We start from the raw sequence: 26233 nt of genomic DNA, 5'->3' as shown, positions 1-26233 counted from the left end.
AATGCATTTTACTATAATTCAAATTGGGTTTTTTTATTTATTTTCTTTATTATATCCATGAACAATGTGTAGTGAAACATAGCTTTATTTATGCAATTTTCATTGCATCACAAAACCAAACTTGAGGAATAAATAAACAAAATTAGATTAAAATTAGAAGTAAGCATCTTACTAGTAGAAACTCTAAACAGTTTTAGACTATTAGGATGAATCAGGCAGATCAGTCTGGCAAAAGGACCCTAATATGTAGGGTTCCGTTTATAAAAGGAAGTAATAATGTGTGAACGTTGTACTTAGTAGTCTTAAAGTCCAAATATTCTCTTGCAGTAATTCACAAAATATTGCAGAATAAATTGAACTGTCAGAAAGAGGACTTTTTGTCCCTTATACATTAAGTTTAATGTATAAGTGACAAAAAGTCCTCTTTCTGACAGTTCAATATTTGAACTTTTCTGTCAGGTTTGGGAGCGGGTCTCGAACCCAGGTCGCTAAAGAGAGTAGCAGTCAAACACATTACAAATACAAATAAAAGATGACTAAATAGGACGAAGAAACTCAGGAAGACAGAAGGTAACAAGTGACTCGAGAAGACTGGAGGCTTGGGGAAAACTCGGGAGAACGGATAAGCCACGAGACTGGGAAAAACTCGGGAGAACAGAAAAGTCAGGAGACTCGAGGAGACTGGGGAAAACGGAAAATCCAGGAGACTCGAAGACAGGGGAGAAGACTTGGAAGAACAGGGAAGACTCGGGAGAACAGAAAAGCCAAGCGCCTACAGAAGACAGGAGATTAGGGAAGACTTGGAAGAACAGAGAAGACAGCAGATTAAGGAAGACTGGAGAAGCTAGGAGACACCAGGAGGCTAGGAAAAACAGGAGGCTAGGGAAAAATTTGAGAAAACAGCAGACAAAGTAATCAAACAAAATAGAAAAACACTCACTAAAACAGAACAAACAATCACACACATATTCAGTTTCAAATGCGAGTATCAAGACAGACAAATACGAAGACCAATATCAAGACAGAAGATACCACAACAAGAATAATGACAAATACACTGACGACTGTACCACAACAAAAGTGAAGACAAATATAATGAACCAACCCAGACCAAGGCAAAAGGGGCAACTTGAATAGACAACCCTAACAAGGAGCAGGTGGAAGACATTAAACAATTAGGGGCTAGGGCCCAGTAGGGGGATAAGGGCCCAGTGGCGGCATCTGGTGGCCAAAGCAAAAACAAACCCAAAAAATGTCCAGACGCTGACACATTCCTATTGCCATTACACTTAATAATAATAAGGAAATACCCTTTATATTAGACTATTACTATTTGGTAAAATTCAATTAATTGTTAATTAGTTAAAATGTTTATGTTGGTTATTAATAAATTAGTTTTAAGGTATTGATAGAAAAACAGTAGTAAAGGATTATATTTATCCAAACATAGCAAAATGTCCAAATGCCTGTAGTCTATTTATGCTTATCTCTTCCTAAATAAACAAAAAAAAAAAAACTTTTTTTTGTAAATCATGTGACCATTTACTGGACTGAGCTGATACACTGCCCATAAGGCCAGTGAAAGGATATTGACCCTTTATTTACATATACATTTTTGTGCTCTGTGCTTCTGTGCTCATATTTAAAAGAATATTAGATTTACAATGTTATTTGCTTGTAATTACAAGCCCTTTTTTTCAGAAACAAACAAATACATGATATACAACTCTCAGAAAGTATAAAATAGTACATTACATATACTATTAATTTATAAAAGCTGTAATATAATCCTTTGCTTTATCTATAACAGGTTTCTATTGTAATTAAGAATGTAAACTGATCTATATTGACTAAAAGATGACAAACCATCCCTTGTTGAAGACAATATCTGTATATGGCTTTCCTATTACTTAAAAAGAAAACACTCTTCTCAAAACTGCAATATTATACAATTATCTCCTTTATCTAAGTATAACAATATTCAAATAAAACATTTTTTTAAACACTACTCTCAATGTGTACAATGAGCTGTGTCAGCTGTGATAAATGATTAACAAAGGACCTTTACTGATCCACTGTCAAAAAGGAGTATCACAGTAATCCCTATGTTACAAATCTCTTAAGGATGGGATCCACTATGCAAGAGGTTTCCAAAATCTTCTTTGTTGCTTTTTGGGTCTTTTCATTTACCCTTGTCAAAAGTCAAGGTAAGGCTGCATATACATTTTTCTAAAATAATAATATTTCTTACATTTCTTACAATTCTTTTATGTAACAGTAATTAGTGTTAAAAAATTATGATTAAGACAATAAGCCTTATTAAGAGACATCATTAAGTATGTCTAACCAAAAGTTATATTTTATAGAATGCAGAACAGGAACGATTCAATATGAGAATGTGCAGAAAAGTTATTTTTTATTTGCTAATGTTATGTCTCAAGGATGCGTTTTCATTCAGTTTAACTTCCTGGTGGTTTGCTTAGTTCATTTTACTGCAAATATATATTTGACAAAAAATAACTAGTTTTTTAAAGGTTGAAAATTTTTGTTGAAAGAAATTGTTACTGTTTCATAAATAAAAAAAAAACTTGTTTGTTTTGTTATCTGTTTGTATCTATTATTATATAATTAAAATATTTTTGGTCATTGTTGCAGATATAGAATGCGTGGCCCCTGAAATACCACATGGAATTACAAATCCTGCTATACTGTACAAAGAAAATGATATAATACATTATAAATGTGAAGAAAAGTATCAACCCAGACCTGGAAAACCTAAATGCACAAAATACGGCTGGAGTATAAAACCCGAATGTGAAGGTAATAACCCAGTGTTTGTTTTCCTGTGTTAAATTTACTCAAGTTGAATATTTATATTTTAGAGTTTCGAAGATCTCTGTAAACCTTAATCCTTCTCATTGTATTTTATCTCATTTTGACACCAATAGAAATTGTATGTATGCTTGGTTCACCCACGGTTGGTGTTTATAGTACAGAACCTCAAGGGGTATCTATTGGTGAACATGTGCATATTATATGCTTAAAAACATACTGGTTTTATGGAACAAAGCAACAGTCAAGAAGTGTTAAATGCCAAAATGATGGAACATGGTCATCCAGACCAGTGTGTGAGGGTAAAAATGTAAAACACAATACAGTAATAATACTGGTACAATATTGTTGACACCATAATTCTAATAATCATAATTTCTGTTTGCCGTTACTCCGGCTTCCGCCTCCGCACCACGCCTAACATTATTAACTTGCGTATAATGGTTGAATAAATCCCAACAAATATTTTGCCTGTATTTCAGAAATTACTTGTTCAAAACCAAATATTGATTATGGAACAGTGGAGAACCCACAGAATACTTACAGGTTTAATACACATGTATTGATCCAGTGTGATGATGGATATCAATTTTATGCCACCTGTACAAGAAATGGAGTATGGCAGAGTACGGGAAAGTGCAACCGTAAGAATCAATTTATTGATATATTAATAAATAGCTAGCTAATAGCTAAAAGTTAGCTTTGGTCTGCTAATTTGAATGAGCAGTTTTTGAAAAGTGTTCAAAGGTGTTTCACTGTTTGTATTCCTTCTTTTGTTTGTGCTCACTACATAAACTATATTGATCGTATAAAAATTATAATAATAAATGTCTATACTATGCATTAAATACTTGAAATTCTGAAATAATTAGCATGTGTTGTCTCTACACAGCTTAGGCAATAGCAAAAAATATATATATTCCTGATATTGAATATTATCTACATTTTAATTATAGGTGTATATATTTTTGTTGTTATAAAGTTTCTTTTCGGCTTCTCCCGTTAGGGGTCGCCACAGCGGATCCTCCGCACGTTTGATTTGGCACATGTTTTACGCTGGATGCCCTTCCTAACGCAACCCTCCCCAATTTATCCGGGCTTGGGACCGGCACTAAGAGTGGCTGGGGATGGTTCCCTGACCGGGAATCGAACCCGGGTCACAGCGCTGGGAGCGCTGCATCTTAACCACTAGACCACCAGGGGACCTCGGTCTTCTCCACCTATACACTGTAATTTGAAGTAACTTGCACTGCCTGATTGTTCAAGTTCTGTTACTTACTGTAAGCATCTTACTTTTTCTAAATATCAAAAGAGGGCACTGGTGTCTTGTAAATTCCTTATCAGGTCCACATTAGAAGCTCCAAGCAGTTTTAGACTATTAGGATGAATCAGGCAGAAGGCAAAAGGACCCTAATATGTAGGGTTCCGTTTCTAAAAGGAAGTAATGATTTGTGTGAACTTTGTACTTAGTATGCTAAAAATCCAAATACTGTCAGAAAGAGGACTTTTTGAGATATTTTCAGAACATTCCTATTGCCATTACACTTAATAATAATAAGGAAATACCCTTATTATTAAAGTAATTTTGCTAAGATTAATAAATTGTTATTTAGTTAAAATGTTTATGTTGGTTATTAATAAATTAGTCTTAAAGGTATTGATAGAAAAACAGTAGTAAAGGATTATATTTATCCAAACAAAGCAAAGTGCACCTTCTCATTTGTCCCAGATCACAAAATGTCCGAATGTCTGTAGTCTATTTATGCTTATCTCTTCCTAAATAAACAAACAAAAAAGAAAAACCTTTTTTTTTTTTTTTTTGTAAATCATGTGATTATTTACTGGACTGAGCTGATACACTGCCCATAGGGTCAGTCAAAGGATATTGACCCTTTATGTACATATTAGCTTTTGTGACATCTGTGCTCATATTTAAAATAATTTTAGATTCACAATGTTATTTGCTTTGTAATTTCAAGCCCCTTTTTTAATATTTTTATTTTTATTTTTATTTTTAGAAACAAACAAATACATGATATAGAACTCTCCAGAAAGTATAAAATAGTACATTACATATACTATTCATTTATAAAACCTGTAATATAATCTTTTGCTTTATCTATAACAGTTCTCTATCGTAATTAAGAATGTAAACTGATCTATTTTGTCTGCAAGATGACAAACCATCCCTTGTTGAAGACAATATCTGTATATATTGGCTTTCTTGTTACTTAAAAACAAAAGGCGGGTCATTTAGAACATATAGTACTATATGCCTGCCTTGCACACACAGACCTGAAACATTGAAAACACTCTTCTCAAAACTGCAATATTATACAATTAAAGTATAACAATCTACAAATGCAATTCTTTTTTAAACACTACTCTCAATGTGTACAAAGATCTGCGTCAGCTCTGATAAATGATTAACAAAGGACCTTTACTGATCCACTGTCAAAAAGGAGTATCACAGTAATCCCTAGGTTACAAATCTCTTAAGGATGGGATCCACTATGCAAGAGGTTTCCAAAATCTTTTTTCTTGCTTTTTGGGTCTTTTCATTTACCCTTGTCAAAAGTCAAGGTGAGGCTGCATATACATTTTTATAAAAATGTATTATTTCCTTACATTTCTTTTATGTAATAGTAATTAGTGTTAAAAATTATGATTAAGACAATAAGCCTCATCAAGTTTGTCTAACCAAAATATATATTTTATAGAATGCAGTACAGGAACGATTCAATATGAGAATGTGCAGAAAAGCGATCTTCTTAAAACTTACCCAAATAAAGCGACAGTGAAAGTTAACTGTGCTACTGGATACATTGGATCTTATAAGCTGCAGTGTGAAAATGGCAATTGGGAAACAATTATTGAAAGAGAATGTAAAAGTAAGCATATCTTGAGCAACAGCAAATATATACGAAATTTATCATGATGCACCAGTAGAAGGATATTGTACATTGCATAAAATAACGAAAACTCTTTGGTTCTTGTAGAAAAACCTTGTGGTCACCCAGGAGACACACCAAATGGAGACTTTAAACTAACACTAGTTTCAGAGTTTGTATTTGGAGCGAGAGTGAAATACACATGCAGACCAGGGTAAGAGGCTGCTATGTTAAATAATGTCCTTACTTTTACTCTTTCGCTTTATTGACCCACTATATACACCATTTTAAATAATAGCAATTTCAAATAACAAACAAAAAATACAAATTTCATGATTTATTTGTAACCAAGCTCAAATGGAGGTTGACTTGTTTGCCTTTTAAGATTCCAATATTCAGTATGATTCTTTTTTCTTTAATTATTAAAGGTATAAATTGGCCAGCAGAATAGATTTTCGTGACTGTCGTATACAAGGGTGGGATAATGCTGTACCTGTTTGTGAAGGTAAAGAAATTAATATTGCTCTAGTTGAGTTTTATATATATATATATATATATATATATATATATATATATATATATATATATATATATATATATATATATATATATATATATATATATATAAAGTGATCTCTGCTTGTTTTTTCTTTATTTGAAATTAATTTTTGTCTTTCCTTTTCTGAATCTTTTTCCTAATGACTGTTGTCATTGGCTGATTGATAGATAGATAGATAGATAGATAGATAGATAGATAGATAGATAGATAGATAGATAGATAGATAGATAGATAGATAGATAGATAGATAGATAGATAGATAGATAGATAGATAGATACTGTTGACAGACAGACAGATGTCAGAAGTGTGAATAGTATAAATTGTGCAAACTGACAAGTGCATAAAAAGATGTAAAAAAATATCTACAACATGTAATGTATATACAGTATGTAGATATATGTACAGAAAATAAATATAAAGGCTATGGCAGTGGAAAATGTGCAGGAGCTGTTGAGTAACTATGTAAAGGCTTTTATATAAAATCTTTTACTATTATTTAAAATCATTTAACTATTCAAGAAAATCCAATTATCTGGTATGCAACAGGACCTCTGAGTAGGTTTGAAGTCTAGAAATTTTATATGCAATTTGTGACAGTGTGTTAAGTACAGGTAGATTTAAAAATGTGGCCATTTTTTTAAGTACAAAAATTTTTTTTAAAATACATTTACACTCTTCATTAAAATATGTGACGCCTATTAACATTTCACACATATTTTTATATAGTACATACGAAATATCAGATACATATTTTTCTTATATAAATTAGTAAAATAAATGAATAATACAAAACATGGATATTCTGTGGGATCTCTGTTTGTAAATATAGAAATGTCAAGAATTTTAAGTTTGAGAACCCCAGGCCTAATGGGCAGGGCAGTGGTGGTTCTGTGGTAAAGGCTCTGGTTTAATGGTCATAAATTCGGAGATTCAAGCCCTATCTGCTTGTCAGGCCGACAAACACAGGCGGAAACCAAAGTCCGTCTTACGAGTTTAATGAAGTAGAACAGCACAAAACCAAACCAGGGTAAAGTTCAGGGTTAATATCCGTATGGTGATAGGGAAGGCAGAAGTTAGATTCCGAACTTGGAGAGTCACTAGAAACCAGGAAGTCCTGTAGGAAGGTAGAGTCCTTGGGTGTTCTGCCCATATAATCTGAGAGAACAAAAGGAAGGGAGAGGGGCCTTAAATAGGCCTTGGGCTGATGAGCACCAGGTGCCGATATTTAGTATGAGGGCGACTCACTCCGTGCGGGCGGGGTGTTGAGAAGAGGCGAGGCTGGTGGATCCCTGACACTGATCCAGTGTTTAAGATTCTGGGTTACTGATCAGAAGGTAGGATTTTCAAGCCCCATTATTGCTAAGCTGCCACTCTTGGGCCCTTGTGCATGGCTCTTAGCCCTCCATGCTTTAGGGGTGCTGTATCATGGCTGACCCTGTGCTTGTGACCCCAGCTTCCTAAAACAAATTGCTGGGATATGCGAAGAAAATAATTTTACTGTGCGACATATACATATACATGGCAAATAAAGTTTCTTTATCTTCTTCTAATAATGTCTGTAAACCTTCCACGACACAACATGAAAAATCAGTAACAAATTACATTTACAGAAAAGGTAAAGAAAAGAGTGCAGTTTCTGAAGAATCATTTATTAAGTTTTTTCCTTCTCCACAGTGGTGAAATGCAGTCCAATTACCAATTCAGATGATGTGATCGCTTCAGGCAACATTGAAGAAGCCAGCTTTGGAGATGTCATCCACTTTGAGTGCGCATCTTTTAACAAGATGTTGGATGCACCAGAAGACATACACTGCTTGGAGAATGGAGAATGGAGTGGCAAAATCCCGAAGTGTAAAAGTAAATCCAGTGCTTCAAGAAAGTTAATATAATATTTATGTTTCTCGAGGCTAACCAACTGGACCGGTGCATTTATTACATTTAAAATATATTTTTAATATGCTAATGTTATGTCTCGAGGATGCATTTTCATTAAGTTTAACTTCCTGGTGGTTTGCTTATTTTACTGCAAAAATATTTGACTGAAAAAAAAACAAGTTTTTTTTTAAGATTGAAATGAAACCAAAAATTCAATTTTTATTTTTTGTTGTTACTGTTTTATAAAACAAAAAAAAAACAAAAAAACTTGTTTATTTTGTTATCTGTTTGTATCTATTACTATATAATGCAAAAAAATGTTTGGTCATTGTTGCAGATATAGAATGTGTGGCCCCTGAAATACCACATGGAATTACAAATCCTGCTATACTGTACAAAGAAAATGATATAATACAATTTAAATGTGAAGAAAAGTATCAACCCAGACCTGGAAAACCTAAATGCACAAAATACGGCTGGAGTATAAAACCCGAATGTGAAGGTGATAACCCAGTGTTTGTTTTCCTGTGTTAAATTTACTCAAGTTGAATATTTATATTTTACAGTTTCGAAGATCTCTGTAAACCTTAATCCTTCTCATTGTATTTTATCTCATTTTGACACCAATAGAAATTGTATGTATGCTTGGGTCACCCACGGTTGGTGTTTATAGTACAGAACCTAAAGGGGTATCTGTATTTCATGTTGGTGAACATGTGCAGATTACATGCTTAAAAACACACTGGTTTTATGGAACAAAGCAACAGTCAAGAAGTGTTAAATGCCAAAATGATGGAACATGGTCATCCAGACCAGTGTGTGAGGGTAAAAATGTAAAACACAATACAGTAAAAATACTGGTACAATATTGTTGGCACCATAATTCTAGGACAATGTAATAAAAACTAATAATTTTGCAGAAATTACATGTGAAAAACCAGAAGAGGAACATCTGGTTCTTTCGTACTACTATAGATACAAGCAAACTTATAAATTAAATGCGGATATACAATATAACTGTGAAGCTGGTTATGAAGGTGGTCCAAGTTCTAGATGTACAGAGAACGGCTGGGATCCAAAACCAGGGTGTATTGGTATGTATACATTTTAAAGAATTAATTAGTTTATTAACTTGCGTATATAATGGTTGAATAAATCCAAACAAATATTTTGCCTGTATTTCAGAGATTACTTGTTCAAAACCAAATATTGATTATGGAACAGTGAAGAACCCACAGAATACTTACAGGTTTAATACACATGTATTGATCCAGTGTGATGATGGATATCAATTTTATGCCACCTGTACAAGAAATGAAGTATGGCAGAGTACGGGAAAGTGCAACCGTAAGAATCAATTTATTTATATTTTATTACATATAAATCGTAATAACTCATTTAGCTAATAGCTAAAAATTATCTTTGGACTGCTAATTTAAATGAGCAGTTCTCAAAAAGTGTTCAGAGGTGTTTCACTGTTTGTATTACTCCCTTTGTTTGTGCTCACTACATAAACAATAATGATCTTATTAAAAATTACAATAATAAATTACTATACTATGCATTAAATACATAAAGTTCTGAAATTATTAGCATGTGTTGTCTCTAAATGCTTATCAACAGCAAAAAAAAAAAAAGATTTCTGATTTTGAACATTATCTATATATTTTAATTATGGGTGTATGTATTTTTGTTGTTATAATTATTTTTCTTCTTCTATTTCTTCTTCTTCTTCTTCTTCTTCTTCTTCTTCTTATTATTATTATTATTATTATTATTATTATTATTATTGCAGTAAAACCATCAGATTGTGCACCGTTCTTCTTGACACATGGGTTCATGCGTAAATCAGACAGAGGATATCTGTACACATGTGATTCAGACTATAAAGCGTTTGATGGGAAATGGTGGGGAGAGGTAACCTGCCAGGGTGGTCAATGGAGTGATACACCACAGTGTATACGTAAGTGGTTGTAATTTTCAGGGGGCACGTTATAATGTCAATGTGAGACTGGTTTTACTCATACCGTGTTTTTTTACAGCTGACAAGCAATGCGGTCAAATACCCACTGGTTTTAAAGTAATAAATCAAGGAAATCGAGCATTTGAGGACAGTGAACGGCATGAATTTGAATGTGAAGTAGGACCATGTTGTTTTCATTGTGTCAATGGGAAATGGCAAAACCAGGATTGTGCATGTAAGACATTTTTGTTGATGACCTCACCAATTTAAATGAATGGAAATGTAATTTCTAAAGTTGAAGATCGATCAGAATTGTGTCAAACTCGATCAAAATTGAATCAGAACCTACTTGAATATTACAGCATTCACTAGAAAATGCTAGATAAAAACAACTTGATAAGCAACCCAGCTTGATTATGATTTGAGAGTAAATTACATAAACCGGAATAACACCTTCCTGTTATACTTTCATTACATAGTGATCAGTTCCTTTGTTTCTTTTTATGCAAATAGATCAGAAATGTCCTACTCCTCCCTATGTTGAAAACGCCGTTATTACTTCTCATGAAGCGAGAACTTCTCAGCAATCAGTGACATATGAGTGCCGTGAAAATTACAGCATAACCGGGCAACAGAAAATCAACTGCATCGACTCAAAGTGGGGAAATGCAACAACATGTACATGTAAGTAGATTTAGACCTGAAATATGCTGTACACATACAACTACTCTGTTTTCCTCAATGACATGTATTTACAATCCACTTAACTCTTTTTTAAATGTGGCACATGTGATAGTTTAGAAAATAGGTGGCAGATAAAAAAACACAAAGATAAATGCATGTTGTTCTCATGTTAAAACCTCGCTGAACTTCTATAACGATTCCAGTTTAAAATTATAATTTAAAACTATATTCCCAGAATGGTGAGCAATTCACATGTTGTTTAAGTGAATTGTTAGTTTCTGATATGTAGATATGTATATAGCTATTTGTGATTAGCACCATTGTTTAATGTTTGTGTAGACATTTACTGTTTATATTGCTTGTTGAAATATTCAAGCAGTATATGTTACATTTAGTTGTTAAACAAAGTTTAGCATGTGTTTGTAACACAGAGACTGTTCTAAAAACATGTGATAATGCTTGATGCATATGACCCCATGCCAGGGGTCATTTTTCATGAAAATTTATGATATTAGCATAATAGGGATTATTATATTTAAATTTCTAAGCAAATAATTTAATGCTTAGTATCTAAAGCTGATGTTTAAATGTTTGTAAAAATTTAGTTGGTGATGTAAACAATACTGGATAGTATTTGTGAATTGTTTTGTTTTTACAGTTCGACTACATCTATACACATGAATGTGCAAAAAATACTCAACTAAAATTAGGCTACAACAACAACAACGAAAAAATGTGTACATTGTGAGTTCAGCACAAGAGGAATAAAAGACATAATTAGGATTAAAGTTAATGTTACCATTTTATGGGTAACAGTTCATGTACTGAAATCTTCACATACAATAAACAAACAATTCATCATATGAGTGACAATGAACATTTAGCTGTAATAAATAGACAATTGAAAGAGTCTGGTTCCTCTCAAGGTTTCTTCCTTATGCTTTTAGGGAGTTTTTCCTGGTCACAGTTGCCACCAGCTCGCTCTTTAGGAACCAACTTACACTTAAAAAGAACATTCTTATTCATTGTTCGCATTCTATAAATTTTGTACATTTTGTACAGCCATCATCTTTTTAAAGTTACTTTTAAGACACTGTCCATTGTTAAAAGTGCTATACAATTAAAAATTAATTGAATTGAAAAGTACAGTAGGCACTGAACGTGGACAGTGGAAGCTTGGAAAAATATTACCTGAACTAATTAATTTTGATTTCAGCTACAACATTTTGGTGCTTTTATCAGAATTTAGCATCAGCAGCATGAATCCATGGAGTCATTCTACCTTGTGTCAACAAACTAAGGCCAAATAAAAGGGTTAACAAACTAAGGCCAATTAAAATGCGAGTCAATTGAAACAATGTCCTTTAAAAAATCTAGTACATAAAAATGCACCTTTAAATGACTGTAAATGATTTTTTTTCTTATTATTTTAATGCTTACTAAAAATTGCAAAATGATTTTTTTTGCCTGTTTGCAGATGCAGTCATAATCTTTATAGATTTATGATTTACCATATATAAGATTAATGATTATTTCTGAAAGGGAGAAAAACTAAGCATTATGCTGTTGTAGTTATAGACTGTTTAATAAAGCATGAACACTAGACTTTGTAGGGTTTACGATACTCAGTAAAAAAGAAAAAAAAAGAAAATAGTCAATAAAAAATAAAAAATACAATTATTTTGTCATAATAACAATAATATTGAAAATATATTCAATGTTTAAGCTAAGTGAATGTATAATTTTTAAGAAAATAAATTTCATTTTTAATTTGATGGCTGCAACACGTTGGGTCGGGCAACAAACGTCTTGAGTAAGATTAGCAGAGCTTCATTATCTTTGAAAGACTCTTCCTACAAATTGTGGAACAATTTCAGAATAATATTCTTCAACATAAAATTCTAAAACAGTATTGCAGTAAAAAATAATCAAAATTTTCAAATATTCTGAAGAAATCAAAAATAAATACTTAATTCCTTAAATATTTAATCCATCAGGTGACACTGCATTTCAAACGGGCATAATTCTGTAATGGAAATCACTGCATGGACTCATTAATTCCTTTAGAAATCATTGTCTGTAAATACAGTTTGCCATGTCACTTACATCCAAATAAAATGCTGGATAAATGCATGAACATGATCCTGAAATGCCACAATCCTCTCTGGGGCCAAAGCTCATTTAAAATGTAATGAGGCAAAGTGGAAAACAGTTCTGTGGTCAGACAAATAAAAATTTTATTTTCTTCCACCTTTCAGACCTTTCACAATTTGAAAACATCAGAATATATAGCAAAAAACACCCAGAACTGTTGAGCAGCTAAAGTTCTGTATCAGACACATATGGGACAACATTCCTCTTCCAAAATTTTAGCAACTGGTCTCCTCACTTCCCAGATGTATAAAGACAGAAGAAATTATGCTGTACAGTGATAAACATGTCCCTGTCCTAACTTATATAAGACATGTTGCAGCCTACAAATTTAAAATGACCATAGTTTTTCCTTAAAATATATTCTCAGATATAGATTTGCAGTTTAAACCTTTAAAATGTTTTTTTTGTTGTTGTTGTTTGTTTGTTTTATTTTGAATAGTATAGAGATTTTTGAGATTTGCAAATCATTACATGCTCATTTCTAATCCTGTCCATCCTCGTCACTTCCAATGAAAATCTCAGCATCTTCAACTCTGATAGCGTCGCCTCTAGTCTTTTTGACACTGTCTTTAAACCATACAACATACCAGGTGTCACCACAGTCCTATAAACATTCCCTTTTAATCTTGCAGATACCCTTCTATCAGATAGATAGATAGATAGATAGATAGATAGATAGATAGATAGATAGATAGATAGATAGATAGATAGATAGATAGATAGATAGATAGATAGATAGATAGATTTATCTTTGGGAACGCTTCCGCGTTGCTCACTCTCTGAATCATGTGTGAAATCCGGCCAACGGCAAGGCGCGACATCACCGGTGTGGTGACAGAAGCTACAAAAATGCGCAAGCAGTGGAGCCGATGCTAGCTTCTGAAAAATGAGAAGAGAAGCATGGCAGTGATGCAGGGAATGTGGTTTGGAGACTCAGGGAACTAAGAGACGATCCCTTTCGGTAACTCGAGCTGCATCACAACGCTTTGGGAACGAGTGTCTAATCACGCCACAGTGACCAGACCTTGCCTAGTGTGTGAGCACAACCAGAGCACAGGACAGAGGACTTGGGAGTGGCTCTAAGGTCGAGTTCGTAGAACCTGATGAAGGTCAGCGGGTGGACCAGGCTGCAGCATTGCAAATGTCCTGAAATGGGACTCCAGCAAACCCGACCGAAGAGGCCGCCGCACTCCGAGGGGAGTGAGCCTTGACCCTGAAAGGAGCGGGGAGACCAGAGGACTCATATGTGAACGAGATAGCATCCACAAGCCACCTAGTGAGAATCTGCTTGTTGGCCAGAAAACCTTTCCTATAGAAGGCCATAGCAGACAAACAGCAGCTCCGACTTCCTCCACGGACTCGTCCTGTGGACGTACGTGTCCAGTGCTCGCACATGACCAGTCAGTTTTGCTTCTCCTGGTCAGGGGCTTAAAAAGGAAGAGGGTAGAATACCTGCAGCACGACAGGTCATGGGCAAACCGTGGGCACCTTAGGTACATATCCTGGTTTAGGGTAAAGGAAGGCACTAGCCATGCCAGGGGTAAACTCAAAAAAAGATGGAGCTACGGAAAGAGCCTATAGGTCACTGACCCTCTTGAAGGAGGATAAAGCCAGAAGGAAAGCAGTCTTTATAGACAAGTACCCAAGCGCCACCTCGGCTAAAGGTTTGAAGGGGGGATCAGACAGAGCCGCCAGCACAAAGGCCAGGTCTCACTCAACATACATTATACAATCCAAGTCTGATTTAGATTTAATTTTGTTCTACACTCACCAATATTTTTTTACACCAGAAAAAAGAGACTGAAATGAGTTTGAGATGTTTTCTGTTAATGTCAAGATGTATCTATACACCAGTCCAAAAAATTGGCATATTGACAGTTTTTTATTATTCTAGCTGTGTATCAGAGCAAATAAGGCAAACATTTTAATTGAAAGCTTTTAATTGAATGTGCAGATTTTCCTCTAAGGGCACTAGCAAGCAGTCATCTTGCATGTTTTAAATTCTGAGTACAGGTAGACCCCAACTTACGACGTAGATAGGGACCAAAAAAATGGTCCATCAGATCGTAAGTCAAGAAGAGTCAACTACTCTATGATTTACTCTATGTATTGTTTTACATAGTACAAATAAAGTAAATAAAAATCTATAGACCGTTGTATCTCGAAAAGTCGAAATGTCATAAGTCGAGTGGTCATAAGTCGGGGTCTGTACAAGGAAAAAATTCGTGGATATTATAGTTTATTAAGATTAAACTTATTTTATTAAACTTCCAAAGAGGCATAGTGGTCTTGTAGTAGTATTCTTTTCTATTATTCCTTCTTCCAGCGCCAACAGGATTTCTCTCGTTGTGGATTTATCTGGTGGATTTATCTCGTTGTGGATTTACCCTGTGGATATGCTACTCTGTGAACTACTCTGTGGATTTATTTAATGAACTACTTTTTGTTGGTGTTTGTTCTGGGTTCCCGTGTTTACAGCTAGTTTGGTTTATCTGCTTTGCCGTATTTCATTAAAGTACCTCCGTTCTGTCGAAATTCGGCTTCCGCTTGTTCCTCCAGCCTAACGGATATCCAAAATAACACAGTTATAATGTTATAATGTTTAATAATGATTTTTATTATTCTTATTGCTCCTATTATTATTTTTGTTAACATTTTGCTGCCTGTAAATGTCAACTTTTTACTAACAGTGGATGAAACAAAAAAATGCCTGAACCCTGACCAAGAAATAAATAATGCACATCTGGATAAAGCAACATCGAAAGCACAATATCTGGACGGCAGCCAAGCAAAATACAAGTGTAAAGATGGCTTTCAGTTTAAAGATCGGTCCTATGCCACATGTTCTGCAGGACATTGGAATTACCCACAATGTATTCCAGGTAAGTAGCAAAAAATCAGTCACCATTTACAAAAAACAACAACAACAGCAAAATCAAAGTCTTGTATTATTAGTAATAGCCAAGTACTGGGCTTCACTGGGATCATGCCATCCATCATGCTCAGCACTTAATTATTTTATTGCCTAGAAATACTATTATTTTTAATGATCATTCAATATAACTTATACATTATACAGCCAAGTCCTAATTTAGATTCAATTGTGTTCTAAACTCAGCAATATTTTTCAAGCAGAATTAGAGATTCTTTTTTGCAAGTGTCAAAATGTATCTATACCCCCAGGTCCATAAATATTGGCACATTGACATTAAAGTTTTTTAATCTTTATTTATCTTTTTTTCCTGTCAATCAGAGCAAATAAGATAAAAAATGTAGCTGAAAGCTTTTGTTTAAACGTGCAGCTTACTCCAAAATCATTAGAAATATATTGTAGAACTAAAAGTACATGTAATTGCACAATTGGCTACTCAGCTGTTCCATTATCAAATTAGCAAATACTATGACCACATTATCTTACTTAAATATAAGTGGATAAAGGCCTAGGGTGGAATAGTCTAAAGAGCTGTCACTGGCAGTCAAGCAGTTCATCTTTAGTCTGAAATGTTAAAAAAAATGCATTAATATTGCAAAAAAAATACCATTGAAAATTATTTTAATGAATTTTAATTAGAATTTTTTAATAAATACAGTTACTTCCAAACATGACAAAGTTGTTATTAGTTTTAGCTGTTTATCACAACATTTAAAACATTGTTAAGCTGAAAAATAAACAAATCTATTGCAAAAACATTAGGTGTGGTCAAACCAACTACAGTGGTACCTCGACATACGAGTTTAAATCGTTCCTTAACCTTGCTCGTTTGTCAAATTGCTCATATTTCAAAGCAAATTTTCCCATTGAAATAAATTGAAATGCCATTAATCCGTTCCAGCCCCCAAAATGCCACCCCAGTTGTTTTTGTTACGTGTTTTTGAATAAGAAAAATTTGTTTATAAATGACAAATATTGTATGAAAACATAATAAAAGAGAATGTAAAGATATAATAAGGTGGTAGAGGCGATAAGCGGAGGTGGAGGAAAAACTCGTTTTTTAACTATCACTCCTGCACACTACATATCCCTAAACTTTCAAATTTTTACTTTTTCTTCTTTGCTTATCTTAATTTACGTCACAATCTTCACTTTCTGGCTTCAATTCGCCATCTAGCAGCGGCGTCTCGAGCTCGTACCTCAAGTTTTTGCTCGCGTATCAAAGCAAAAAATGAGTGACCGCTCATATCTCAAAAAACTTGTATGTTAGGGCACTCGTATGTCGAGGTACCACTGTATATGGGACCAGAAGACTAGTTTAAAGTTTGCAAAGAAATATCTAAAAAGCCTGTAAAATTATTAAAGAAAATCCTTGGGACAAATGAGTCAAAGATTAACTTGTGCCAGAATAATAGAGAAAGAAAATGAAAAAAAAAAAAAGAAATTTGTGTGCATGGCTGCCAAAGAAACTGGTTCCCTTGTATTTAAGATTGTATTTAAGATTATTAGCTTGTCCATTTGTTTTTGGTTATTTAAAAGAGAAGATATTATTTTTTAATAATAATAATAATAATTGTGTATTACGGATAAGCGGGAGACAATGAATGAATGAATAATTGTGTAATCCTTAACAACTTCTATAAACATTTTCTTTTACCAAAAAGGTAAGATGAATAAACAACAACTTTTTTTGTAGCAGTTCATAAGTCATTATTTTAGACAGCACTGCTTAAGTTTATGTATGTTTTAAGGCATTTATTTATACATTCCTTCATCCTCCACAACATCTTAGCGGGTCTGGACTTTGATTTGGCCATTTCATTGACTTGATTTTTTTCTTCTTCACCCATTCAAATCTGATTTGCTGGATTACTTGAAACCCATTTGCAGACCAGTTCATGCTGCTTGGTATATGGCTTTTCTCGGTTTTCGTTAATCCTCTGAATATTAAAAGGTCTGACATTTGACAGAATTTGCATTGAAGAATGTCTTGGATCTTTTCCATTTCTATATTCCTCTCATTGTAGAATGCTGAACTACAAAATGTATGGAGATAGCCTTATAACCTTTTCCAGACATCCAGACATTAAAAATTATTAAAATGAGCTAAACAGTTACAGCTAAATATAGTATTTGTATCACTTTCCCTGTTGCACCTGCCATCTACTGAACTAGTGTAAAACCAAGTAAGCATTGTGAATTAGTTGATTAGTTGATGGGTCTCAGCCTGATGATGAATAGTAAAGTATGAGATGGTGTCAAAAAGTTTCAAGACTACTTTGGTTTACAAGAAAGTACTGTATTTATCTGTGTTTACATGCAATCACCTTTAAAAAAAAGTCATCTTGCACAGCAATACAGTGCTCCATGCACACCAGCCATTTCTGAACTTTGTCCTGCAAATTTCCTTTTCTAAATCGTGTCAAAAATCTTCTGTGATTCGAGTTGGATCTCTACAAGGGATTCAAAATGGCAAACTTTGAGCTGGATCTTCATTTACGAGAGGAGAGAAGTCCACAGGAGTCAAATCTGGCTAGTAGGGAGGGTGTGCGGAAGTAAGATCATGTGGATTGTCCTCTGACGATCATCCTGCACAAGATTCTGAATAGTTTTGGCATTTTCGGGGGTTGAGCACGTTGAAGGCCTTTCTGATCTCTCGTCACTTTTCAGTGATGTTCTTCTGCTCTTAAAGCACATGTGCCACTGAAAACACCTAGAACGAATCATTTTTGCATTGTCATATGTCAAACGTATGTCATGTCAAATGTCTCTGTGGCAGATTTTCACAGTTCCACACAGAATTTCATGGTTGCTTATTGTTCTAACTTGCTGTCCATGATGAAATCACACACATGGTAATACCACCTCATAACATCAACAAATAGTCCAACTGAGCCAAAATGTATTTTATTTCAATATCACAAAGTATCTATAAAGTTCCACCATTATTATCAGTTAATTTAGAGAAACTTGCAAATTTCGCTAATAGTATATTTGACAAACATTTATTATAGTGTCATGATAGTTTTTATTGCATGTTAATTATTATTATTATAATATTATTATTATTATTATTATTATTATTATTATTATTATTATTATTATCTTTAGTATTAGTGATATTATTAATAAAAATTATTGTCATAAAAATTCTGACTGGATAAGTAACTTTGTTGATGATTTGATGTTGATTATTGTGAACCTCCAAGGATGCCCTCTGCCTGAAAATCATATTAATAATTCAACTTGGAGCAGAGCAAATCGGAAGGCATTCTATAAGGAAGGTGACACGACAGAATATAGGTGTGATGAAGGCTTTCGCTTTGAAGCGCAATCCTTTGCCAAATGTTCTGCAGGAAAATGGACTTACCCACAATGCATAAAAGGTAAGTAGCAGACTGTCATTCATAATTTTCTAAGAGAAAAAAAAGTGAACAAACAAAAATAGACCTCATATTCTTGGCATTTGCCCAGTCCTGGTCTTTAGCATTGGAGCAACACCATCAATTTGACTCAGAACTTGCCTAAAATATGATTATCTTCATGTTTAGTCAGCACTTATTTAACAGGTTTAGTTAGCTTTTGTTAGACAGATGTACAGAATATGACTTTATAAGCACTTAATGGCACTTTATGGCTCTGTCTTGTTTACTAAAACAGAAAACATTTATTAGTCAAAAAACATCATAAGGTGTGTGCCCCTTCCCTCTCATTTCCAAATATGTACTATTACCTCATTGTCCCACTTGCATGTATTATAAGTAGATGAAAGCCTAGGTGAAATTGTTTTAAGAACTGTTACTAGTAGGTCATCTTTAGTCAGAAAAATCAAAACAAATCCTTTAAAGATAAAAAAAAAAAAAAAAACAGGAAAATCTCCCTTTCCACTCAGTAACTTAAAATTACCATAAAATTACTTTACTATGTAACAACATGGGATAGCTCACTACAATAATGAATGGAGGGTAGGACTGTTGATAGTAAACAGATTTACACATAAACAGATAAACACATTTAATTATACTGTCAGCAGTCTAAATTGATATCAACATAAAATCCATATCTTGCTCTTTTTTATATAATAATATATATTAGGGTTTAAATGGACAATGTGGCCCTTTTTTTTAAAATGGACAATGTGGGATTTTTCCTGAGGGTCATCCGCTCGCTGGAGAGGACGACCCTCAGGTCAGCCGGCTCCTTGGGCTTGGGCCTAGAGTGTCACCAGGAGCCCTTGGGTGCCTCTGGAGGGGTCCAGTTGGCAACGCTCTGTTTTCCGGCTTTGCGGTACCGAGCGGCCCCATGGGAGCGACGGGAAAGATACTGCTAAAGCGCAGACGATTGCTTTCTTTTTACATTTTTACATTTGTTCTACACTCATTAATAATTTTTTACACCAGAAAAAAGAGACTGAAATGTTTTAAGTTAAAGTCAAAATGCATCTATACACCAGTCCATAAATATTGGCACATTGACAGCTTTTTTATTATTCTAGCTGTGTATCAGAGCAAATAAGACAAACATTTGAATTAAAAGCTTTTAATTGAACGTGCAGATTTTACTCTAAGGGCACTGGCAAGCAGGCCATCTTCTTCTTCTTCTTCTTCTTCTTCTTCTTCTTCTTCCTCTTTTCGGCTGCTCCCATTAGGGGTTGCCACAGCGGATCATCCGTCTCCATACCACCCTGTCCTCTACATCTGCCTCTTTCACACCAACCACCTGCATGTCTTCCCTCACCACATCCATGAACCTCCTTCTTGGCCTTTCTCTCTTCCTTCTACCTAGTGGCTCCATTCTCAGCATTCTTCTACCAATATAATTCATGTACCTCCTCTGCACATGTCCAAACCATCTCAATCTCGCCTCCCTCACCTTGTCACCAAAACATCCTACATGCGCTGTCCCTCTAATAAACTCATTTCCAATCTTGTCCATCCTCGTCACTCCCAACGAAAACCTTAACCTGCACTCTTTTCTTTACTTCTCTAACACACTCTCCAATACTTTGCACTGTTGACCCCAGGTACCTGAACTCCTCCACCTTCTCCACCTCTTCTCCCTGCAACCGCATCACTCCACTGCCCTCCCTCTTATTCACACACATGTACTCTGTCTTACTCCTACTGACTTTCATTCCCCTTCTCTCCAGCGCATATCTCCACCTCTCCAGGCTCTTCTCAACCTGCTCCCTACTATCACCACAAATCACAATATCATCCGCAAACATCATAGTCCAGGGAGACTCCTGTCTGACCTTGTCCGTCAACCTGTCCATCACCACTGCAAACAGGAAAGGGGTTTAGGGCCAATCCTTGATGCAGTCCAACCTTCACCCTGAACCAGTTTGTCGTACCTACTGCACACTTCACTGCCTTCACACTGTCCTCATGTCCTGCACCACCCTCACATACTTCTCTGAAACACCTGACTTCCTCATACAATACCACAACTCCTCTCTTGGCACCCTGTCGTACGCTTTCTCTAAATCCACAAATACCCAATGCAATTCCTTCTGTCCTTCTCTATACTTCTCCATCAACATCCTCAAAGCAAATAAGGCATCTGTGGTGCTCTTCCTCGGCATGAAACCATACTGTTGCTCACAGATGGTCACCTCTTCTCTCAGCCTGGCTTCCACTACTCTTTTCCATATCTTCATGGTTTGACTGATCAACTTAATTCCCCTGTAGTTACTGCAGGTCTGCACATCTCCCTTATGCTTAAAGATCGGTACCAGCACACTCCTTCTCCATTCCTTAGGCATCTTCTCCCCTTCCAGAATCCTGTTAAACGATCTGGTTAAAAACTCCACTGCCATCTCTCCTAAACATCTCCACGCTTCTACCGGTATGTCATCTGGTCCAACCGACTTTCCATTCTTTATCCTCTTAATCGCTGCTCTTACTTCCTCCTTACTAATCCTATCTACATCCTGCTTCACCAACTTCACATCCTCCAACCTTCTCTCTTTCTGATTTTCCTCATTCATCAGCTGCTCAAAATACTCCCTCCACCTTCTCAACACACTCTCCTCAATAGTCAACACATTTCCCTCTCCATCCTTTACTGCTCTAACTTGCAGTACATCCTTCCCAGCTCGGTCCCTCGGCCTGGCCAATCGGTATAAATCCTTTTCTCCTTCCTTAGTGTCCACCCTCTCATACAGCTCCTCATATGCCTTTTCCTTGGCTTTCGCCACATCCCTCTTAACCTGCTGCCACATCTTCTTGTACTCCTGCCTACTTTTCTCATCGCTCTGTCGATCCCACTTCTGTTTTGACAACCTCTTTTTCCTAATGCTCTCCTGCACTTCCTAATTCCACCACCACATCTCCTTGTCTTGCTTTCTATTTCCAGATGTCACACCAAGTACTTTTCTAGCTGCCTCCCTCATCACTCCTGCAGTAGTTGCCCAATCATCCAGCACCTCTTCACCACCGCCAAGCCCCTGTCTGACCTCTTCCCTGAACCTCACACTACACTCTTCCTCCTTCAGTTTCCACCATCTTATTCTCATCTTATCATACTCTCCTTCTCTTCTTCTTTGCCTTCAAAACCATCCTACAGACCACCATCCGATGCTGTCTAGCTACACTGTCCCCTGCCAACACCTTACAGTCTCCAATCTCCTTTAGGTTGCATCTCCTGCATAGCACATAGTCCACCTGTGTGCACCTTCCTCCACTCTTATACATCACCCTATGATCCTCCTTCTTCTTAAAATACATGTTCACCACTGCTATTTCCATTTCCATTTCCATTTCCACTCCCACCATCTGCCCTTCCACATTCCTCTCCTTAAAACCATACCTACCCATCACCTCCTCATCACCTCTGTTCTTTTCACCTACATGCCCATTAAAGTCTGCCCCAATCACCAATCGTTCTTTCCTAGGTACGCCATCTACCACTTCATCTAATTCACTCCAGAATCTTTCCTTCTCCTCCATCTCACAGCCAACCTGTGGAGCATAGGCACTAATGACATTTATCATCATCCCTTCAACTTCCACCTTCATGATCATCACCCTATCAGAAACTCTCTTCACCTCCACTACACTCTTACTGTACTCTTCCTTCAAAATCACCCCTACACCATTTCTCTTTCCATCCACACATGATAAAACAGTTTAAACCCACCTCCAATGTTCCTGGCCTTACTCCCTTTCCACTTGGTCTCCTGAACACACAACATATCTACCTTTCTCCTCTCCATCATATCAGCTACCTCTCTCCCTTTACCCGTCATAGTACCAACATTTAAAGTACCAACCCGAACCCCCACTCTCCTACACTGCTCCTTTTCCTGCCGTCTCTGTAGACGTCTTCCTCCTCTCCTTCTCCTCCTTCGGCCAACAGTAGCCCAATTTCCACCGGTACCCTGTCGGCTAACGATACCTGTGGCGGTCGTTGTTAACCCGGGCCTCGACCGATCCGGCATGAAATTCTCATTTGTGATCCGCATATTTGATTTGGCACATGTTTTATGCTGGATGCCCTTCCTAACGCAACCCTCCCCATTTACCCGGGCTTGGGACCGGCACTAAGAGTGCACTGGCTTGTGCATCCATAATGGCTGGTTTTCCATAATGGCTGAGTTTACCATCTTGCTTGTCTTAAATTCTGAGTACAGGTAGACCTAAACTTAAGATGTAGATATGGACCGAAAAAATGGTCCATCAGATAATCGTAAGTCAAGAAGAGTCGACTACTCTATGATTTACTCTATATTTTGTTTTACATAGTACAAATAAAGTAAATAAAAACAAATATATATATATATATATATATATATATATATATATATATATATATATATATATATATATATATATATATATATATATATTCCGTCAGAGGTGACCGTCCTATCTCCGAAATGTCGTAAGTCGAGTGGTCATAAGTCGGGCTCTGACTAGACAAGGAAAAAATTTGTGGATATTATAGTTTATCAAGATGTATTCTTTTATTAAACTTCCAAATAGGCATGGTGGGATTGTAGTAGGTTAGGCTAGAAGAACGTACGGAAACCAAAGCCCCTTGAACGACTCATTTCTGCATTGCCATATGTCAAATGTATGTCATGTCAAATGTCTCTGTGGCAGATTTTCACAGTTTCACACAGAATTTAACGTTTGCTTATTTTTCTTACTTGCTGTCCATGATGAAATTACACACATGGTAACACACTTGGTAAGAAAAGCACCATTAGTCTGGAAGCTTTTTGAAACCACCTCATAACATCAACAAACAATCCAACTGAGCCAAAATGTATTTCAATATTCAATATTTCAATATCACAAAGTATCTATAAAGTTCCACTATTATTATCAGTTAATTTAGATAAAATTGCAAATTTCGCTAATGGTATATTTAAAAAACATTTATTATAGTGTCATTCTAGTTTTTATTACATGTTAATTATTATTATTATTATTATTATTATTATTATTATTATTATTATTATTATTATTATTATTAGTAGTAGTAGTAGTAGTAGTAGTAGTAGTAGTAGTAGTATCATTAGTTTTAGTGTTGTTATTATTATTATTATTATTATTTTTATTATTATTATTATTGTCATAAAAATTCTTACTGGATTATAACTTTGTTGATGATTTAATGTTAGTTATAGTGACTGACCTCCCAAGATGCCCACTGCCTGAGAATTATATATATAATGCAACTTGGAGAAGAGCAAATCGGAAGGCATTCTATATGGAAGGTGACACAACAGAATATAGGTGTGATGAAGGCTATCGCTTTCAAGGGCAATCCTTTGCCAAATGTTCTGCAGAAAAATGGAATTACCCACAATGCTTATAAGGTAAGTAGCAGACTGTCATTCATTTTATAAGAGAAAAAGAAGTGAACAAACAAAAATCTGTCCTGGTCTTTAGCATTGGAGCCACACCATCAATTTGATTTAGAACCTGTATTTCTCTTTTTTTGCCTAAAATACATTTATCTTTAATGTTTAGTCATCACTTATTTAACAGGTTTAGTTAGCTTTTGTTAGACAGATGTACAGTATATGACTTTATAACTATTCTATACTCACCATTAATATTTCAAGCACTTTAAGAGCACTTTACGGCTCTCTCTTGCTCACTAACAGAACAAAACAGATAACAGAAAACACTTAGTCAAAAACCATCATAAGGTGTGTGCTCCTTCCCTCTCATTTCCAAATATGTACTATTACCTCATTGTCTCACTTGCATGTATTATAAGTAGATGAAAGCCTAGGTGAAATTGTTTTAAGAACTGTTACTAGTAGGTCATCTTTAGTCAGAAAAATCAAAACAAATCCTACAAAAATAAAAACAAAAAAAAAAACATGGTATGGCCAAATATACTATTTTACATGGGTTTAAAAATAATGCACTGGTGAAAAATACAAAAAGGCCTGAAGATCACAGAAAACAATAGTGATTGATGAAAGAAGAATTATTTTTCTGGATAAAAGTATGGAGAAAGAAACAAACCGCTTATATTCAGAAACAAACTTCTTCATTAAATGGAATGGGTATGTATTGATGCCAGTGCAACTGATGCCTTTGTATTTAATGATAATGTGCCTGCTGAAAAAAAAATAATAAGTTGTATTCTGTGTAAGGCTATATTCTAAAGTGTATAGGGTTATATTATCTATTTTAGCATCCATTTTAATTTTGGAAGGCCAAACTGAAAGCAAAATATACAAACAAAAACTAAAAGACAGCTGTAGTAAAGACCTGGCAAAGCATCCGGAAACAAAAACAGGGTCTAGTGGTCCCAATGTGTTTTAGAATTCAGGCAATTCATAGTACATGAAAAATATATTGGATTAGTCTCTTAAGATTGTTATTCGTTTACTAACATTAATCCAAATAGGGTTTTTTTTGGTCTTGTAATATTTCCTGCTATTTAGAACCTGATCGGCTCCACTTGGACAACTTGGAAAATCTCCCTTTCCACTCAGTTACTTATAATTACCATAAAAATTACTTTATAATGTAACAACATGGGATAGCTCACTACAATAATGAATGGAGGGTGCGACATGCATTACCATTACAAACTGTATAACAATCTTACACTCTGGTTGGTGGTAAAAAGATTTTGGGAGATAGGTCAGAAGTGTCAACTAAAGCAATAAGAATGAAAACCTACATTTATTTACACTGTCAGCAGTCTAGTTTCATAAAATATCAACATAAAATCCATATCTTGCTCTTTTTTATATATTAATATAGATTAGGGTTTAAATTGACAATGTGGGATTTTTTTGTTGATTTGGCAATACTAAGCATTCACCCTGTTTAATTTTTTTCCAGATTCCTGAGGATGAGACAGCTCC

The 26233-nt window shown here is 35.1% G+C and overlaps 1 protein-coding gene and 2 long non-coding RNA genes across 14 annotated transcripts in view; 2 read left to right on the top strand and 1 right to left on the bottom strand.

Annotated features, from left to right (window-relative positions):
* The first annotated feature begins 2083 nt into the window (after positions 1–2083).
* The window catches only part of LOC310735404 (complement factor H-like), a 189708-nt gene continuing 165558 nt past the window's right edge, over positions 2084–26233 (top strand). For 6 of the 12 annotated variants that reach the window (XM_083558120.1, XM_083558121.1, XM_083558112.1 and 3 more), the window contains exons 1-12: positions 5262–5415; positions 5553–5723; positions 5832–5937; positions 6152–6228; positions 7958–8140; positions 8496–8660; positions 8789–8983; positions 9079–9252; positions 9344–9505; positions 9954–10121; positions 10201–10356; positions 10635–10805. In XM_083558120.1, the coding sequence (XP_083414246.1) occupies positions 5334–5415; positions 5553–5723; positions 5832–5937; positions 6152–6228; positions 7958–8140; positions 8496–8660; positions 8789–8983; positions 9079–9252; positions 9344–9505; positions 9954–10121; positions 10201–10356; positions 10635–10805 (1810 nt within the window). In that variant the 5' untranslated portion in view covers positions 5262–5333. Of the gene's footprint in view, positions 2208–5261; positions 5416–5552; positions 5724–5831; positions 5938–6151; positions 6229–7957; positions 8141–8495; positions 8661–8788; positions 8984–9078; positions 9253–9343; positions 9506–9953; positions 10122–10200; positions 10357–10634; positions 10806–26233 lie in introns of those variants that run through there. The other 6 variants (XM_083558125.1, XM_083558124.1, XM_083558118.1 and 3 more) reach the window with 5 other exon arrangements.
* Positions 18513–24630, top strand: LOC310735457. The gene is made up of 2 exons (XR_014536292.1): positions 18513–19277; positions 24527–24630. It is a non-coding gene; the product is annotated as an uncharacterized lncRNA (long non-coding RNA).
* Positions 19226–26179, bottom strand: LOC310735466. Its single transcript, XR_014536303.1, has 2 exons — positions 24825–26179; positions 19226–19410 (listed from the first exon to the last, which is right to left on the bottom strand). It is a non-coding gene; the product is annotated as an uncharacterized lncRNA (long non-coding RNA).

Source organism: Silurus aristotelis, assembly GCF_946808225.1.
Source record: "Silurus aristotelis genome assembly, chromosome: 13".
Classification (NCBI taxonomy): Eukaryota; Metazoa; Chordata; class Actinopteri; order Siluriformes; family Siluridae; genus Silurus; species Silurus aristotelis.
Note: the sequence above shows the minus strand (reverse complement) of the source record. Positions and strands in the feature narration are given on the sequence as shown.